At 40.7% G+C, this 19954-nt stretch overlaps 1 protein-coding gene and 1 pseudogene across 2 annotated transcripts; both read right to left on the bottom strand.

Annotated features, from left to right (window-relative positions):
- Positions 1-1266: 1266 nt before the first annotated feature.
- On the bottom strand, positions 1267-3840 carry LOC103712843 (protein phosphatase 1 regulatory inhibitor subunit PPP1R8 homolog). The gene is made up of 3 exons (XM_008799516.6): positions 3694-3840; positions 2604-3264; positions 1267-2350 (listed from the first exon to the last, which is right to left on the bottom strand). Exons 2-3 carry the CDS (start codon positions 3053-3055, stop codon positions 1537-1539), a joined length of 1266 nt encoding a protein of 421 aa, XP_008797738.3. The 5' UTR covers positions 3056-3264; positions 3694-3840; the 3' UTR covers positions 1267-1536.
- A 2123-nt stretch (positions 3841-5963) lies between these two features.
- LOC103712868 (C2 and GRAM domain-containing protein At1g03370-like) lies at positions 5964-19441 on the bottom strand (annotated as a pseudogene). Its single transcript, XR_016399408.1, has 8 exons — positions 19221-19441; positions 9412-9604; positions 8963-9246; positions 8748-8864; positions 7550-7811; positions 7118-7285; positions 6827-7005; positions 5964-6185 (listed from the first exon to the last, which is right to left on the bottom strand). The product of XR_016399408.1 is annotated as a C2 and GRAM domain-containing protein At1g03370-like (transcript).
- Between the last annotated feature and the right edge of the window lie 513 nt (positions 19442-19954).

Below are 19954 nucleotides of genomic sequence, written 5' to 3' on the forward strand. Positions count from 1 at the left end.
AAATAGATGGATCATCAAATTTCATAATAAAATGCACCTTTTGTTAAGGCAGTGACAAAAATAGTAACTGAAACAGAATCAAGGAATGCTCTTGATCAAAATTGATCATCAAGTATACTGGTAAAATCATTTTCTCTAGTTTGCATCTATTTTTTTTATTAAAGTTGGAGACAAAGCAAGACAGATAAAGCAGAGTAGCATGGATGTTCATATGATTTCTCTGAAAATTAACAAACAATACTGCAGAACAACCTACCATTGTGCCTAACCTAGGCAGTCAAAACAACAAAGAACATTTCCCTGCAGGTACCTCCTTCATTGCCCTCCACTTAAATCCATCTACCAACCTAGCCTCAGAGATAAGAATGTGAAAACATTTCAACCAAGGAGGCCAAAAAAAAGGTTTCCCACTAACATACCAATAAACATGTAATTTCCATGAAACCACATCCACCATATTTTGTCCCGAACATTTAGGATTGGATTCTGACTGCTCTCTGCCAACCATTTGTATTCAGGATCAGATTTGGTGTTATTGCAAGCTTCTCCAAATCATTTCCCACAACTTCTATGCATGCCAGCCTAGGCCTCCCTCTCCTTGTTTTAGACCCTTTGAGACTAGCTTGAGCACTCGTTGGATCCTGAGATTTTGGTTGTACATGCCCATAGCTTCTTGATTGATTCTTCACCAATTGATCTTCAATTGATTTAGCTCCTATGCCTCTTGTAATATATCCTTACATCACCATGGTAGTTTTTCCACAGATCCATCTCAACGTTCTAGTTTTTATCATGTTCATCCTGATTGCTCACAATTTTTATATTACAAATCATGCAAAATCTCATTTCCACCTATTCCAACTAATATACGGCCTCATTACATATAACCATGACGTTAGAGTGATTCAATTAGCTGCTTTAGTTGTAATTTAGAATAGTTGAGAGATAGTGCTTTGGTTCCAATGTTCTTAAAATCAAACTCGACATATAGCATATAGTAGACAGAATCAACTAATAATAAGTTTGTGATACAATATGAGCTGAAGCTTGGCATAAAACTCAAAAAAAGATTAAGCATGCCTTGTTCCGAACTTCTCCAGCTCAATCAATATGGAAAACACAAACAGTGTTGTACTAACTGCTTTATGCAAGTGCTATTCTAAAATGCCAAACCTGAGGGCATAATAACGCTCAGAGGCATATCAAAATCTGAAACTACCTATCAGGTAATGCTAATTATCAGAGGCACAAGCCATAACCAGTTCATGAGAGAAAATGTAACTTAAAGAAGTAAAAGGTTCATCACTAGAGAACAGCCCAAACATATCACTGTAGAATAATATTTGGCTAGCCAAGCGTACCTTTCTGGTGTATGTCATGCCATAAAAAACAATCATGAGGAACTACAGCAAAATTTCTCAGTTACATAACATTCATATACCACCATGGCTTCCAAAAATGTGTATTTGAGGCATACCTCAATAGAGACTCCTTCAATGAACAGATAAGAGAACAACAAGCTGTTATATGCCATCATTAGTCACCAAAAAGATCATCGCTGTCATCCTCTGAACTACCATTGATTTTCTCAGTCGCAGAACTAAGGGGATTTTCTTCAACGCTTTTGGTGTTACCTGCCTGCCCATCTGGCTTGTATGCCCAGGATGAGCCCACCTTTCCAAAAAAGGAATCCCCATATAGATCATCATAAATCCCACTTTTTTGAGTGCTTTTAACTTTGTTCAAGACCTGTTGTAGCTTATCAGTAACACCCTTGGGAGAAGTACTGTCTTCCCTTGGAGACACCTGCTCCTTTCCTTTTGGGATGACAGTAATCTGTACAAGAGATTCATATTTCCCAACAAGACTTCCTTCTTTTACACCAATGGGACCTGGTTCAGTCTCAACATCTGCACCATCCGAAATTCCAACTATTTCAACAAGACTCCCCCCAACCTGATCTTTAAATGCTACTCTTGCTTTCCTGATTCTTTTGGCAGACCTTCCTGACAGATGGTTATCATCAGTTTCACTTGACAAATTGCCTGAAGATTGCTTAGACTTGGATGAAAGATCCAATTGACTAATACCACTATAGCGGTTGAGTATCGTATTATATGCCACCACAGCATCTTCATCAGAAGGATCTGGAGGGGAAGGTAGATTAATTTCTGCAGGAAGTGTTGGGGTGGGAAAAAGAGCAGCTGTATTCTTTCTTAAGATGTAGCTTCTGGTTGAAGCAGCAAACCGTAGCGATTGCCCAACTTCAAGCTCAACTGGATTATCTTTAGTCAGTCTCTCATTTGCAACAAATGTACCATGAACCGACCCCAAATCAATCACATAAATGCTGCAGAAACATTAAGTACAGGCATCTGAGGAGACATTCTAGCTCCAAAAAATAACACTAAATCAACATAATAAATTTCTTCCAATTTAAAAAAGCAATCCTCATAAACTGTTTTCACAAACAATCATAATTTAAAAAAGAATAATGAAGGAATATGCAAGGTTGTACGAAAAAAGCCTTCAATTTATATACTTCACAAGCTGTACACAGAAACTGGAACCGGAGAAAATTAGAATCAATTCAGATATCTAACCTTCCATTCTTGTGGGGAACCACTGCTGCGTGTTGGCGTGACACAGACTGGTGATCTAGCACAAAATCACATGTCGGGGACTGCCTCCCAAATATATGCCGCCGCTTATCTAGATTGATCTGATCGATGACCTCTCCATCCTTCAACACCTCAAGATAGTAAACCCCCGGACGGGGTTCAGTAGCCCAATCCGGAGGCTGCCAGGTGGATTGCCCTCCACCAACCTGAGTGGTCTGCAAAGCTGGAACCACCGCTTCAGGTCCTGTAGGATTCGAGGTGACATGCTGTTGATGCTGAGTATGGGTTAGGCGAGAATTTTGCGGCTGCAGTGACTGGACTGGAGGGTGGGCTGGTTTAGGAGCTGAAGTAGTTTTGGAAGATGAATTGAGGCTAACTGAGAATGGCTCCAAAGATTGGGCTTTCTTAAATCTATCGAGACCCCCTCTATACATTTTCCTTTCTTCCTTTCTAAAAAATCATCCCAAGATGCAGTCTTTTTTCTTCAGAAAGAAAAGCTTAAGTACAGACCATCTAGAGAACATCAAACCTCTGTTAGATCCAGCCAAATCGACAGGTATGGAGCTTACCCATTGAAACAGAGACCCGGTAAAAGCTCCCAAACCCTAATTTGATACCAGGGTTCTCAAAACTGCTCCACCGCCTGAAAGAAAAGAATCAGTTCCATTCACCCAAAAGACCAATGAAACCCCATGTGAACTCACAAAAAGAAAATTATTTCCGGCAGACGAGAAGCTGAAGGAAAACCCAAATTTGGAACTTACATAAAAAAAAAAAAGCACCCAAATCAATAGAAAGAAATAAAATGCCACCTTTAAGCAAATAAAAACCCTAGAGCTTTAGGAAATCGGATCCCTAATTACACATCGTATGATTTGAAAGGATTACAGAAACAAGAACAAATTACGATGAAGAACAGAAATCGAATCAAATCAGAAGCACGCATTCATATAAAAAAGCACATCGAATCATCGGATAGGAACCAAATTTTTAAACGAAGAGATGAGGATTAGGATAGCAAAGCGGTGATTGGTGGAGTAAGAGAATCCGAGATTTGGCCAGGAAAGGTTACCTCGCGAGGTGGAAGAGAGATTTCCGATTAGGGTTTTTTATGGAAGCGCCGAAGAAGACAAATGGATAGGGAAGAGAATGGGGAAAGTACTCGGAGCCGAGGGATGGTCTTAAGCTTTGCAATACGTTAGGAGACCTATGCAACTGACTCCATTTTAGGACTCCTCTTTCAGTAACGGATCCTACAATATGGACTCATTCCACTGTGGGACTCTTCATCAATACTTTACTGCAATTGGAGGTAAAATAATTATATTGGAGACAGATACAAATTCCACCTTTGTCAAGAGTAGGGATGTTTGGCAGAGGATTCATATGTTATGGAACAGATTAATTATGCCCTCCTCTATGAAAAGAATTTTTTTTTTTGAAGAATTATCAAATTAGTTAATAGAAATATTTTTTACTTGCGACCTTTAATGAGATGTAAATATTCCATATGCGCACACCATCGAGCTGTCTTGGCAACTCTACAATCAATCGACCCGCTACATTTGGCAATAAATTTGTTAGTTTCATCGGCCCCTTTTGTCGCATGGTAAGAGACCCTACATAAACCATCTCCATTTTATCACATTTTACTATCTAATGTTGCTTTTTTTTCTTCAATTTTTTGGTTAAGAATATGAAAATAAACTGTGTAGTATCACCACTTCAGCACCCATAGTTGATTCTCGTCTATGCAGTCAAGATCCTAATTGCAATTCCATGACCATGGCTTAGACTTTAAATAGGTCAAGGGCTCTAGTGAACTTAGTGCATGGCCAACAATATTTGAGAGGAATTTAAGATATTTTGAAGAGTATAATATTTATTAGATTTTTTTGAAGAATATAATATTTTTGCCACTGCTCAAATGTGAACTTGAGGCATCACTTGGAGAGATGAGTGCCAACCAGTTGAGCTACTAGATGTTGGCATTATAGACTACCAATTGTTATGATGGTGATGCTTGCAAGATGATGTGAGACCGGATTTGCATAAAGAACATAAAAATGTTGAAAAAATTTGCATGATTTTGATGGCATATGCTGAATTGGATAAGGGATCCTATTGGAGAAGAATAACATAGGAAGATTCTGATTATAACCTATTAAATTATAACACCATGAATAATTAAAAAAGTGAAAGTAATCCTTGATATTGGTTAAATTTTCCTCCCAAGTTAAAAACTCAATTGGAGTATATCTTTCATATAAAAATAATATATAAATGTATACATATACATATTCAAGCTAACTAAAAGAATGTTTATTGCAATTATAACATCATATAATTATCCTAATCCCTGTGATATAGATGAAAAAGAATGCTGTAACACATTGAGTCTAATAGTTTATAATTGTTCCCAAACAAAAGGAAGAATTTGAAGGCTTAAATGATTTGTGTGCTTCTTTTTTTTTTTTGCTATAACCTATCTCACTCAGAAGAGCAATTAAATGGAGAATAGAGTTCATGATCCAAGACAGCTATTAAAGCACTCCTTTTGACCACACGGACAAATGCAGCACCATTAGGATATGATCCAAGACAGCTATTAAGGCTGTACACCTTTACGGGGAAAAACAATACACCATAATCCATAATTCTACATTCCTCTATTCATTTTCATCATGTGAGCAGAGTTCAGCTACAAATCAGTCAAGGCAAACAGAACCCTGCTTTCTCTTTATTTTCATCAGGCAGAAGTTAGTTTACAGAGGGATTATTTTGTTACAACATTGGGCATGTGCTGCAACTAATCGTAATCACTCATACACTGAGCTCACATGCATCAGGGATCTGAACACAAATCTACGCCATGATGTATCAACAGGATATGGAAAGTGGTTTGCAGTCCCCCATTGCATACTCTTAATGTGGATATCTTCAATTCTCCGGTACAAGTCCACTTCCAGATTACAATATAGGCGATTGTAACAAAAAAGAACATGAGAGCAGAGAATGCAATCCATAGAGAATGAATAGGATCTACAGCTGATTCTTGCACTGGGATGGAGACAGGCGATATTTCCAGCTTGGAGAATCTGTGCTCATCAATTAATATCAATTACCTCAGTGCATGCTGGAGGTAAGATGTAATCTGCATTATCTTCATTGACAATCTCTGCTTGGCTTAGAACTCTCAAAAGCCTTCATTTTGTTTCTCAGACAAAGCCTGAAAACCTGGAGCTCAAAACCAATGCCCTCGAGATGCACATACCCTCCGAATTTCTTGTACCGAACAAAAATGGCAATAAATCTCCATGCTTGCGTTTCACCCTTGAGTGGAAGGGTTCAGTTCAAAGTTAGAATCTTTATGGTTTCCATGCAAGAGCTCCTCTTCAACTTGAGAGAACATCTCCTTGTGGCGAATGGAAGAACTGGAAATTATGTTCTTTATGATTCTCTTTTGATACTTGGTGCTTTTTAGCCAAGCAATCCCACGGATACTGGAACATTGCATTCCTTGGATTTAAATGGAAGATTTTCCACATGATACTTCAACTGAAGCTGCAAGGAAGACAAGAATATCACACATTTAACATAAGATTTCAGAGAAATCATTTGTTAAAATGTAGAATTTTCCCCCAATTAACTATACCATAGATCATTTGATAAGCACCTACTATGTAAATAAGGGGAAAAAGAAAAAAAAAAGAAAGAAAGAAAAGAAAATGCTGCTACACTAGGAAAATGACAATTTCCTAGGAATATACAGGCCTGTCTGTATATTCTTTTTCTCGTTGCATTCAGAAAAATACATGTATCTGGATCAGGTATGGGGCAAAGAAAATCCAAGAAATGTTTAGGACATGTAGCCAAGGAAGCTATGCTTTTTCCCTAGGGATCTCTCTTTCTTTTTTATTTTTTCCATAAAACACCATTCTGGGTTTTGGACCCGAAAACGTGGTTCCTATATACGTATATTCATGGAAATAACTATTATAAATAAATTTCCTGAAACAGGGTAGATTGTCAAATACTCATCACTGCAAATGGTTCATGATGTGGTGAGTTATCAAAAATGAAGTCTTCCGTGTTTGCTCAGGGTACTCTTTGTCTTCTTTAAATATAATATGATAGAGAATATCCCAAGAACTATATCATAAGAACATTAACTTGCAGAATTACTTGAAGAAAGATTTATATACATTAAAATAGTCACCAAGTAGGACCCCTTGGAGGGTCATGACCTCTTGGATAACCCATCCATTTCTATCAGGTAATTGTGATTTTTGCTGCAAGCTGCTTTGGTGTCATTAAGTAATCAACACAGCCAACTCTCTGCATCACTTTACCCTCCTCCAAATATTTTCATCAATGAACTGGCCTGGCAATGCATTAAAAATAACAAAAGGTAACTCAAAGTTTGACATTGATGACGCCCCCAAAATGTTTCAACTTGAAAATATTTGTGTGAAGTATTAGGGTAAGAGACTCACAGCAAGAGGAACTGTAGAGGAAAAACCTCTAACATTTTGACATCCTCCATGCCCAAGAAAGATCCACTATCTTCAGAATGGAGAGGTTTTACTTCAGATTCTTCTTCAACTATCCGCACCTTTTGTTCAGGACTCAAGGATCTTGTCTTCCACAGCGCCATGATTTCCCTGTGGGACATAAAAGTATGTTCTCATCATTCTCTTTTAGGCAAATACTAACATAATCTAGATGTGCAACTTGGGAAACCCAAGGCTTTGAGAGTTTTCAAACCGCTGCAGACACCAGGAAATAAAGTGGAAGAGAGTGAAACTTCAATATTACCATACATGGTTTGCTTGAGAGGGTTGGCCCATGCTCATGAAAGATGAAAAGAAATCATCCCATTTGAACTTTGAGCAAGTAAATGAAGCTTTACGAGAATGAATAAAGACCTGTGGGCTGCTTTGAATGAAACAAATGACTGGAATGAAACTTTAATCTTCCAATTTGGTCTTGTGCCTTTGCTCCATGCTTTGCATCCATATCTCTGCCCTCGCACAGAATGACCATCAGAGAGGGACTACCAACAGATGCCAGGGATGGTGGAATGACTTGAATGTCATCGATGTCTTCCCAGAGAAAGAAAAACTTGGCTTTGTTACCAAATATATTTGCATAAAACCCAATTATTCTAGGGGAAAGAAAGAGGCGACCCTGCAAAAAGCTGATGTTCTCAGTTGAACAAGAAAGTTGATCCTTCAAATGTGACAAGAAAAAGACTTGATCATATAAAATTCCAAGTCCGTCCATAGGAAATTGAAAATAAAGTTCAATAAACCATATAAATTTAAGTCAACAAATATTTCAGGAAAAATTCCATGGCACCCCACTGAGTTTTCCATCTCCATGACACTGGCATGGCAGAGGCAAAATAGGAATCTTCCCCCAAACGAGCCACCAACTCCGAGAATTGGACAAACACCTCCCGCGATGTGGGACAGGAAACAAAGTGGGGAAGATGAGTGGAGGCACCAAAGCATTCCTCTTACTTTAAAGACATCACTACAAGTCACAATATCACAGTATTTAACAACTAACTCATGACCTACGCCATTGAGCATGATCCACCTTGCAAAAGTCAACCACTAATTAATAAGCATTTGCCTCAACCACTGCATTGATTCTGCAGACCATCCAAAAGCAAATACTGAGACAACCATCAGACCAGGATATTATTGAACTGCATGTGACTGGTTTAAGGAGTATATGATGGATTAGGTTTTCTGCAATGATATTCTTTTATTCCTGTGGTTAACATGCGTGCTCCCACTTGTGGTTGATGCATTTCCTTGTTTCTCTCTCCAGAACATGGAAATGGAATCAAATGAGGTGATTTAACTAGAGACGAGAGTATATTCATGGAGACATGGAATTGTGGAAGATATCATGGCATGATGTCAACAGCCATAATTCAGGTCCCCTTTATGGTTGATTGAACCAACATGCAGGCTGCAAGTATGTACTCTCCAAGATGCCTTATCATATCCAGCTGAACTAAGGTAAATGCAATTTACTAATAAATATTCAGTAGGAAAATATGAAAGCTAACTGATTGCCAGGTAAATTACCACATAAATTGAACAATAGTACCTGCAAAGGCATTTTGCGCTTCAAGTGACAGGTAAAATCATTGATGAGAAATTCTTCAGGTGGGAGACCAAAGAGCTTCTGGAATGTTGAATTTGTCTGAGGCGACCGCAAATTTATCTGCACATTTAAGTATCTCATAAACTTGGGCAAGAGAGCTATAAAATATACTAGAGCTGAAAACAGCAAACATAGTGAATTCCAAATATAATTCCCACCTTCTTACCAATCTCCTTCTCCATCTTTATTAGATACTCTGTAACAACCACAGTTCCCTGTGTATTGCTCAAGAAAATCCTCAAGTGCAGTTTAGACTGGCATGCCTGAGAAAGTTTTCCTTTAAGCGGAATCCATACGTCAGATAGTTCTAATAAATTAGACTTCACAAAGTTGGCTTCAGCATGACCAAGCAATATGGCTTCATTAAAAGGTCCGTCAAAATCATAAACAGAGACATCCATTCTGGATGGAGGATCACCCATGGCATCAAATTCAAATATTTCTGCAAGTTAAAAAAAAGTGAAGTATAAGGAATGCACTATAAACTGGCCAAATTCAATCGGACAAAACTCTCATAGTGAAATCAGAAAATAAGTACTTGTTCATAATTAGGAACAAAAGCAAGAAAATAGAACAAAATGGAAGAAGAGATACTTTACTCAGTTACCATTCCACTCAGGATTTGTTGTTTGCAACTTGATTGAGCTGGTCTTTGTTCTACTGTTGCAGGTAAAAACAACATATGGATCAGAGAATCCAGAAGAACCCTGGTTTTTGTTCTCCATGTCCCCACCTCTCTCACCCCTCAATCTCTCTTTGATCTGTGGCTGCCTTGGAGATCGAAAGATCTAAAAGAGAAACTATATAGAAAAAACGCAATCATAAGAAGAAAATAATATTAAGGGCAAAATCTAACTAATGATTTGTGCGATAGAAGAGGCAAAGGTCGTGCCTCAGCTCATGATCCTGTGACAATGGATGTTCATTTAATTCTCTAACATAATGCTAATGGACATGATTGCTTGCTTCTTATGAAGTAAAAAAATATCTATAAATGTTTGACAGGAGAGAAGACTTGTTGGCTGAGACAACATAAGACAACAATGAGGTTGACTAGGCTTTGATTCGAGACCTCCATAACTTATCATTTTTTTTGAGAATATATAACCGCTGTAGCTTCTATGTTTAGAATACATAATTCCGTGGAGGCTGAATTTTGTTGATGATTATAAAATGCAAAAGACTAAAGTTAGAGCATGCCAAACCATAGTAATGATCAATAATGCCATTGCAAAAAAGAGCAGATGATCACTAATAGTATAGACAACAAGATATTTCACATTAGCACACATAGAATAGAGAAGCTAGGTTTATTCATGTAGACCTAGCTCTTGTTAGGAAATCACCAATTTGTCATATGCAGAATTATTGAATACCAATAAGGAAGATATAGAGCCGTTGGAAACTAATAAAGAAGATGCAGAGTTGTTGGAAACAAATCATCAATCATGTAATTCCCTCCAAAATGCTATTGAAGATGTAGAGATTTGAAAATCAATAAGGAAGATATAGAGCCGTTGGAAACTAATAAGGAAGATGCAGAGTTGTTGGAAACAAAGAAGAAATCTTTCCAACATTCTATTGAGTTGTTAAAATCTTTGCAATTACTTTTCTTCCTATTCTATTGTTGTAAGTTTTCCTATTTATAATCAAATACAATCACCTCTCAATTCAAGGAGAGTTTCACCCAAAAAAACCATTAGCTAAATCTTTCTTCATGGTATCAGAGCCTGCCTTTTACATGCTCTAAGTAAAAATGAAACCTGAAGTTTAGTCCCTAGAGAGCCTCACATGCATGTCATTGGCAATAAATGGGTTTACAGACCTAAACTCAATTCTGATGGTACCTTAGAACGCCTAAAGGCTCGTTTAGTTGCAAAAGGGTATCATCAAGTTGATGGCATCGATTACCATGAGACTTTCTCTCCGGTAATCAAACAAGGTACCATAAGACTTGTGCTCTCTATTGCTCTTTCAAAAAATTGGGACATTCGACAACTTGATGTTAAAAATGCTTTCTTACATGGTTCTCTCCAAGAAACTATTTTTATGGAACAACGTCCCGGTTTCATTGATTCTCACTTTCCACATCATGTTTGCAAATTACACAAAGCATTATATGGTCTCAAACAAGCACCATGTGCATGGTTTGCTTGTTTTAGCTCTTTCTTGATAAATTTGGCTTCTTCTGTAGCATTGCTGACCCTTCACTCTTTATTTACAAAAAAACAGAGTGACACTTTAATACTCCTTCTCTATGTTGATGATATTCTTTTGACAGGGTCCAATCCTACCCTTTTACAAAATTTCATTTTTGATCTTCATAAAGAATTCGATATGAAGGATCTTGGATTTCTTCATTACTTCCCTGGTGTTCAAATCACACATACTCCTAATGGTTTGCTCTTGTCACAGTCCAAGTATGCTTTAGACATTCTTCAACGAGCTCAAATGGAGGGGTGTAAGCCTGTGAACACCCCCACGTCTTCCAAGGACAAGGCCTCCACGGACACCACGCCATTTTCTGATCCTACTCACTATCGGAGTATAGTTGGCGCTTTACAATATCTTACATTTACCAGACCTGACCTCTCTTTTAGTGTGAATTTTGTCTCGCAGTTTATGCATTCTCCAACGCAAGGACATTATCAACTTGTCAAAAGGATCCTCAGGTATGTGCATGGCACCATCACTCTTGGACTTCACCTTTGCCGCCACTCGGCTCTTAACCTTTATGGTTTTTCTGACTCCGATTGGGCCGGTTGTAAGGAGACTCGACGATCTACCTCAGGATATTGCACCTTCCTTGGTAGCAATAACATCTCTTGGTCAGCCAAAAAACAGTCTTCTGTCTCCCGTTCCAGCTCCGTAGCAGAATACAAATCATTGTCCAATGCTGCCGCTGAATTACTTTGGTTATCCTACATTCTACATGATATTGGCATTCCTCTACAACGCCCTCCTCTCCTCCTAACTGACAATCAAAGTGCTATTTGCATGGCAGCCAATCCTGTTTTTCATGCCCGTAGCTAGCATATCGAAATTGATTTTCATTTCGTTCGAGAAAAAGTCCAACAAGGTCTACTCCGCACGAAGCATGTTCCATCCAAACTCCAAACAGCTGATATTTTTACCAAACCATTGGATCGACCAGCATATGAGTTCAATCGCCGCAAATTAAGCCTCATCTCGCAGCTTCATTTGAGGGGGGATGTTAAGAAATCACCAATTTGTCATATGAAGAATTATTGAATACCAATAAGGAAGATATAGAACCGTTGGAAACTAATAAGGAAGATGCAGAGTTGTTGAAAACAAATCATCAATCATGCAATTCCCTCCAAAATGCTATTGAAGATGTAGAGATTTGAAAATCAATAAGGAAGATATAGAGCCGTTGGAAACTAATAAGGAAGATGCAGAATTGTTGGAAACAAAGAAGAAATCTTTCCAATATTCTAATTGAGTTGTTAAAATCTTTGCAATTACTTTTCTTCCCATTCTACTGTTGTAAGTTTTCCTATGTATAATCAAATACAATCACCTCTCAGTTCAAGGAGAGTTTCACCCAAAAAAACCATTAGCTAAATCTTTCTTCAGCTCTTGGGAGGACATAAATTGAAATCACTAGTAACAGATACCACAAAGAAGGTAATTACAGAGAAAATGGCTTGACAAAAATAAGAAAAAGTGGAATTGCAAAAGGATTCAACAATCTATATACGATCACCAATACTATATACGAACTGATGTTTGCATTGGAATGTATAGAAAACAAAATCTGCAGCAAGAAATACTAATATTAGTGATGACACTAGATCAACTATCAAAGCAATGCAGCAAAACTTCAAACCAGAGTACACCTCAGGCAAGTTATTTTAAAAAAAAATCTAAAACAAAATATTTCTTCTGAAACTAAATCTTGAAAGTTAAATCAGGTCATCTGTTGTCTGTAGAAAACCCTGATTACGGATCATGCAAAAGCAAATTTAAAAAAAACACTAATTACGGTTCAAGAAAACCCTCAAGAAACCCAGTTTGGAATAAACTAAAAATCCTGATAACGGATCATGCAAAAGCAAATTTTAAAAAAAATACGAATTATGGTTCAAGAAAACCCTCAAGAAACCCAATTTGGAATAAACTAAAAACCCTGATTACGGATCATGCAAAAGCAAATTACAAAAAAAAACACTAATTACGGTTCAAGAAACCCCATTTGGAATAATGGTGTAGGACTAATCCCGGAAGTGGTGACTGTCACGCTGCTACTTCAATGTTGACTGTTGTAATGGTAGAAGGTGAAAACAGAGGAAGGGGAAGAAGAGTAGGAAGAGAAGAAGGGAGGAAAAACGGCGGAGAGGAGAGGGAGAAGAGGAGAGGAAGAAAAACAAGAAGGAAGAAGAGAGAAGAGGGAAACGTGGGGAAAGAAATTCTTAATTCTTCATTGAAAACCTCATCATGAAAATAGTTTCCTATATATAAGGCCCAAATACACAATTTGCATAAACCCCCTTACACAGAAATAAATCCTAATAAGCCCACAAATAACACAAATAAACCACAAATAAGCCCTAAAATGCAAATAAGCCCAGAAATATAATAAACCACAAATAAGCCCTAAAATGCAAATAAACCCAGAAATAAAATAATAAAATAAACATGCAAATAAAATGGTGGCCTAGCTGATGTCCCCATCAACTCCTTCCGGGTGGGAAAAACTCGACCCCGTCGAGTGCAGATCTGGTCGGCTGTCGTACTGCTCCAGAAGATCAGGGTCAAGGCGCTGCAACTCGACTCTCGAAATCCACGTCACATCTGATTCGGGTCGACCTTTCCACCGAACAAGGTAATATTGGTGAGAGATAGAGCTCTTGAGTTTGACTATAGATGAGGATGTCATCAAAATATATAACGACAAATTTATTCAAGAAAGGTCGAAAGATCTGTGTCATCACCCTCATAAAAGTACTAGGAGCATTTGTTAATCCGAAAAGCATTACTAGCCATTCGTAGAGTCCATCTTTAGTTTTAAAGGCAGTTTTTCATTCATCCCCAGGACGAATCCGAATCTGGTGGTACCCACTCTTTAGGTCGATCTTGGAAAAAACTGTAGCACCAGACATATAGTCCAAAAGGTCGTCCAGCCTGGAAATTGGAAAACGATACTTAACCGTGATTTTATTGATAGCACGGCTATCGACGCACATCCTCTAAGAGCCATCTTTCTTGGGAGTGAGGAGTGCAGGTACAGCACAGGGACTCAAACTCTCACGAATATATCCTCGAGTGAGAAGTTCGTCAACTTGACGTTTCAGTTCAGTGTGCTCGTTTGGGTTTAGCCTATGATGGGAAAGATTTGGCAAAGATGCTCCAAGAATGAGATCAATTACGTGCTGGATATCACGCATCGGAGGGAGTGTATCTGAAAGATCCTTAGGAAAAACAGAGTGAAACTCCTCCAACAGGGGAACTACTGCGGCCGGATGCTCGGGATTTGACTCCACATTGATAACTCTAGCCACAAGGGCGAACACAGATGATTGGCTTTCGATATCTTTCATTACCTCTTTCGAAGTAATGATGTGAAGTGACTCATCTTTCCGTGGTGTAGCACCCTTCTTTTCAGGGGCGGGATCTCTAGGAAGCAATGAATTCAGTATAATTTTCCGACCCTGGAACATAAAGCTACACGAATTCGACCGACCATGACGTCCCTATCATATAACCAAGGTCTTCCTAGAATGACTTGACCTACGTCCATCGGAAGGCAGTCGCACCAGATCTCGTCTTTATAAGATAGAAATTGAATCGGGATAAGGCATCTTTCCGACACCGAGATGGACGTCTTATCTACCCAGGCTACCTTATATGGGTTGGGATGAGGGGTAGATTTCAGATCGAGGCGGAAAACAACTCCAGACGCAATGGCGTTGATGCAACTCCCGCTATCAAATAGGATTTTGCATGTTTTACAATTGATCTTAATAAACGTGTAAAATAGGGAGGTTCTACGCCAATCTTGTTCGGTCTTAGTTTGGGCTAGAGTACACCTAACCACATGGAGCCTAGGGTTTTGGTCATTCCAATCAGTGGGCTCATTTTGGGATTCAATCTGAACAAACTCTAACCCGGTCTGTTCGTCGCCAAAGTCTTCTACGAAATCCTCGATGTTTGGTTCATAGACTTCTTCGACACATTCAGTCTCCTGGGTTTCTGCTTCCAGTTCAGTCATTAGATAGGTCTTGGCATTACATTGGGACACGATATAGCCAAACTTTTGGCACCTGAAACTCTGGGTTTGACTTCTTGATGACGGGTTGGAACCTAATATGCCTTTTTCTTTATCAGTTGACGGACTTTGAGCAGGCATCGGGAACAGCCTAGTCGGTGCTTGGCTAGAGTCGGGCTGATTAGGATGGTTGGAAAATGGTCTGGATTGCGGGAAATAGCTTTGATTAGGTCGGGCTCCTGGGGGTATGGACCGAGAGTCGGTACGCCTCACTACAGGGATTCATAAGAAGCTATCCACATCTTGAGCCAACTGATATGCTTGGCCAAGGGTGGTAATCTCTCGGAGGACTAATTCTTTCTAGATTTCCTCGCGGAGTCCTGCCCGAAAACCTAGAAAAGGTAATAATTTCTTCTTCAATTACACCGCACCTCATATGAAACTCCTCAAATCGTGCAATGTAATCGGTAACGGTTGAAGTCCCTTGAGTTAGTTTCTGCCACCTATCCATAAGGCGTTGTCGGTAAGAGAATGGCAGATACTTCTCATTCAGTTTTTCTTTCATATCCTCCCAAGTGGTGATACGAGGAAGCCTTTGGATCTCACGCATATGTTCAACATTATTAGCGAACCGTACTTTTCTTCATCAGTTATTTCGTACCACTCAAAATAGTTATCCATGGCTGCTCTCCAATCAAGGTACACACTCGGCTCTAATTGACCAGCAAATGTGGGAGCATCTACTCTTACGGTACGAAGTAGTTGCTCGTCAAGATCGCGCTGGTGATCAGGAGGAAGTTGGTTCCTAGGGGGATGAGGAAAAGCTACAGGTGGTGTGGTCAAACCAAGCTCGGGATAAGCTGCGATTGGGGTTGACGATTCAGGAGTCCTAGGGTGTTGTACTAGAGTACGGATCTCTCGTTTGAATTCATCTTGATCAGCTCGTAATGCAGCTAATTGTTCCAAAATATCTTGTAGAACTCTGGGATCCATGGTGGGTAAAGGGGTCTGAGAGTCAGTGAGAAGGTACTCTCTACCACTACGGGTTGGCATGCAGGGCCTACTCTAGTTGGTGATATGATATGCAATGCTACTAATGAACCCTAACTTGCCAAATGCAATCCAGGACAACCTCCTAATGCAATCTACTATGAATTCGAAAATCAGCAAATTTTCTCAAAATAACTTAATATTAAATATTACTAATTTGTACTTTGGTTATTTCAGAATTAAGGTAGAAAATTAGTCACTATAAAAAATTAGGTTGCAAACATGTATTACGGTCGTCCAAAGTCTGAAGTTAATCTGATCTTTGGATGTTGAAAACTATCCTGTCGCTAGGGTATGCTAATTTAATATCTAAATTTAGAGGGTGAATAGGACGGGTGTGGTAATCTATGTTCTAGGTTTGCAAAATATGACAGAAAAGTAAGTTTTCAAATATGGCTGTCATGCAAGAGAACTAGAACACAGTTAGATAAACAAGCCCAAGAAAAGTAGAAACCTGTCACCTGTCGGGAAGCAGACGACCAGAATGGTGCGCTCGAGGGCTGGGGCGACGATCATGAGCGATGGGTCCAAGCCGATGGGCTTGAAAAGGGAGGAGGGAGGGGTGGTGTGGCCTCCGGAAAAGAAAAAGCCCGTTGAAAGGGGCTCTGGTGCGGCCTGCTGACTTGGGCTTTAGAGAGAGAGTCGGGGTAGGCTCCTGCTGTGTGGGCCTGGGATCGGCCCGTGTTGGCTTTAGAAGATGATGGGAGGCGCGTGGGATCGGCCCGATAGGAAGGAGTTTGAGGGGAAAAAAGGGCAGCGGAAGGCGACAGCGGTTCGGGATGGGAACGGCCGGTGGCGGATCAGAGGAAGCGGGTGGTGGCGGTCTGGTGCAGCGGCAAACGGAGGAGGGCGGAGCTGCGGTGGCGTGTGACGGCGTTGGAGTGGCGGCGCGGCTCGGTGGGAAGGGAGAAGACGACGCTCAGAGGAAGCGGGCGGCGCTCAGGTGGTCTGCCGGCTGCCCAGCGTCTTCGCGGCTGGTTCGGACGGCGCTGTGGTTGGCCGCGGGAAGGAGGCGCCTCGATTGGTGGCGTCGCGGTTCGGCAACGGCGTGCGGATGCAGTCGGCGCAGGAGGTGCAGCTCGGCGACAATGGGGGACGGCGTGGCGGAGCGGCGCGGGCTCGGACGATGGAGGAGAAGGCAAAAGCGGCAGAAAGCGGCACGGCGGAGGCGGCGGCGGCGGCATCAGCGGCGGACACCCTTAGGTTTCCCTTCGGCAGAAACAGAGGTAAGCTTTTTTTTTTTGGAAACACATGCAGGTCACGTGATCCGACGGATTTTTTTTTTTTACGAGTTCAGGTTATCGGGTTCGGGTTTCGGTTGAAACCCGCTCCGATAACTGTGAAGCCCAGCACGTGCAGATCACGTGCAAAAAAAAATTTTTTATAACTTGTTGGACCCGGGTTACCGGGTTGTAGGTAACGGGTTTAGGACTTACCCGTTACCTAATTTCTTCTTCAACCTTCCGACCGATTCGGGAGGGTGATCCGATCGATTCGGCGGCAGCGGCAGAACGGCCGAGCGAAACGGCGACGGAATTCGCGGCCGCGACTCCGTGGTCGGTGGCGACAGGCGGCGGCTGGACGTGGCGGCAGGCGGACAGCCTCTGTGCGTGGTGGTCGGCGGTCGCTTCGACAGATCCGAGGGATAGGGCCGAAAGTAGGGCGGCAACGCTTTTCTTCTTTCCGGCAACGGGAACCGCTCGTGGCCCGTCGACACGCTTCGGTGTCATGGTCGGGGTACCCCGTAGAGCTCGTGCGCCAACCGGAATCCGGGGATCCGGCGCTGCTCCGCCATACACCGGCGGGGTTTTCTGTGGAAGGCGAAGCGGCCGCCGGCGTTGAAGCAAGGGAGGTGGAACACAGCCAGGGTACCGCGGTTGATGGTGGTGTCGGGCGTGATGACAGGTGGACGGGGAAGACCAGCCGCAGAGATCTCTTCGTTCTTCTTTTTTTTTCGGGAAGGAAGAGAAAACAGATCACTCGGAAGGACTCTGTTTGGAGGCTCCTGCGTGGAAGAACAGGGACAAACCCATCATAACTCGGATCGGGGCTTTGGCAACAGAGGCAAAGCCCGCCAACGCTCTGATACCAAGTTGGTGTAGGACTAATCCCGGAAGTGGTGACTATCACACTGCTACTTCAATGTTGACTGTTGTAATGGTAGAAGGTGAAAACAGAGGAAGGGGAGGAAGAGTAGGAAGAGAAGAAGGGAGGGAAAACGGCAGAGAGGAGAGGGAGAAGAGGAGAGGAAGAAAAACGAGAAGGAAGAAGAGAGAAGAGGAAAATGTGGGGAAAGAAATTCTTAATTCTTCATTGAAAACCTCATCATGAAAATAGTTCCCTATATATAGGGCCCAAATACGCAATTTGCATAAACCCCCTTACACAGAAATAAATCCTAATAAGCCCACAAATAAGCCCTAAAATGCAAATAAGCCCAGAAATAAAATAAACCACAAATAAGCCCTAAAATGCAAATAAACCCAGAAATAAAATAATAAAATAAACATGCAAATAAAATGGTAGCCTAGCTGATGTCCCCATCAAATAAACTAAGATAACGATATTTAATGCCAAATATTCTCTTAAAAAACACTTAGAGCTCTCAAAAGAGATCATGGATCACCTACGAATCCACTATCACCACAGCTTCGATACCATTCCACGTCATGGAGACTCCTAATTTGATGATCAGACTTGGAAAATCAGAAGTACAATTCACAGTATATCCAGCATCGAAACCTTATTTTCTCCATTAAAACTCTAGTCCAGAGAAATAAAAGAAATAAAAAACGTGGATGAACACCCATTGAAATCCTAAGTCGAAAACCTAAAATTTCTTAAAAGAGATCTCTAAGCACGATCTCGAGAAACATAAACAACGAGCGAAGCTGAAGAAAAAATTTCTTGCGAGAGATCTCAAGAAGAAGTACCAAGAACGACCGAAAAAGAGAGAGAGAGGGCCAAGAACTCATAGCAGCGCCAAGAACTCATAGCAGCACCAAGAATTCATACCTCAAGAAGAATCACCAAGAACGATCGAAAAAAAGAAGAGAGAAGGCCAAAAACTCATACCTCGAGAAGAAGCACCAAGAACGATCAGAAAAAAAAAGGAGAAGGCCAAGAACTCGCACCTTTGACCCAGAGTAAAGAAGAGGAGCTTCGTATGCGTATCTTCTTCTCCAGAGATGGGCGGATGGAGAAGACCGATCCGATGGGGACGTTGATAGTGAATAAAGAAGAGCTTGGAGCTTCGGCGGATGGTTCTGCAGGGGAAAAAGAAAGAAACCCACCCCGCTTCCACCCTCGAAAGCGGGAGGGAAAGGAGATGAGTCGCTCGAAATCAGAGGGAAGCTGGTGGGACCGGGGGGGTGGCACGGGAGCGGCGTTTATAGGCCTAGGAGAGGATACCATGTGAGTCGGATACAAAGATGTTACTGTGTATAGATTCATTACGCGCCTCACATGAATCGAACATTGTTAATTAAGAAAATATCCTAATTACGGTTCAAAAAAACTCTCAAAAATCCCAATTGGGAATAAACTAAGATAAAAATATTTAATGCCAAAAAATTATCTCAAAAAATACTTAGAGCTTTCAAAAGAGATCATGGGTCACCTACGAATCCACTATTGCCAGTCTTGGAAGAATTAGAAGTAGAATTCATAACATGCCAAGCATCGAAACCTTATTTCCTCCATTAAAACTCTAGGAACACCTATTGAATTTATTAGTTGAAAACTTAAAATTTCTTCGGAGAGATCTCTAAGCATGATCTCGAGAAACATAAAACAACGATCATAGCCAAAAAGAAAATATTCTTGCTAGAGATCTCAAGAAGAAGCACCAAGAACGATCGAGAGAAAA

This window comes from Phoenix dactylifera, chromosome 2 (assembly GCF_051530095.1).
Source record: "Phoenix dactylifera cultivar Ajwa chromosome 2, Ajwa_hap1_PhDact_Kaust_v1.1, whole genome shotgun sequence".
NCBI lineage: Eukaryota > Viridiplantae > Streptophyta > Magnoliopsida > Arecales > Arecaceae > Phoenix > Phoenix dactylifera.

What these genes read in the sequence shown, in the direction of transcription:
- LOC103712843 (XM_008799516.6), bottom strand. Translation starts at nt 3,055, where the DNA reads ATGTATAGAGGGGGTCTCGATAGATTTAAGAAAGCCCAATCTTTGGAG. An exon ending in GTTCCCCACAAGAATGGAAG is followed by an intron (nt 2,351 to 2,603) that starts GTTAGATATCTG and finishes ATGTTTCTGCAG; the next exon opens with CATTTATGTGATTGATTTGG.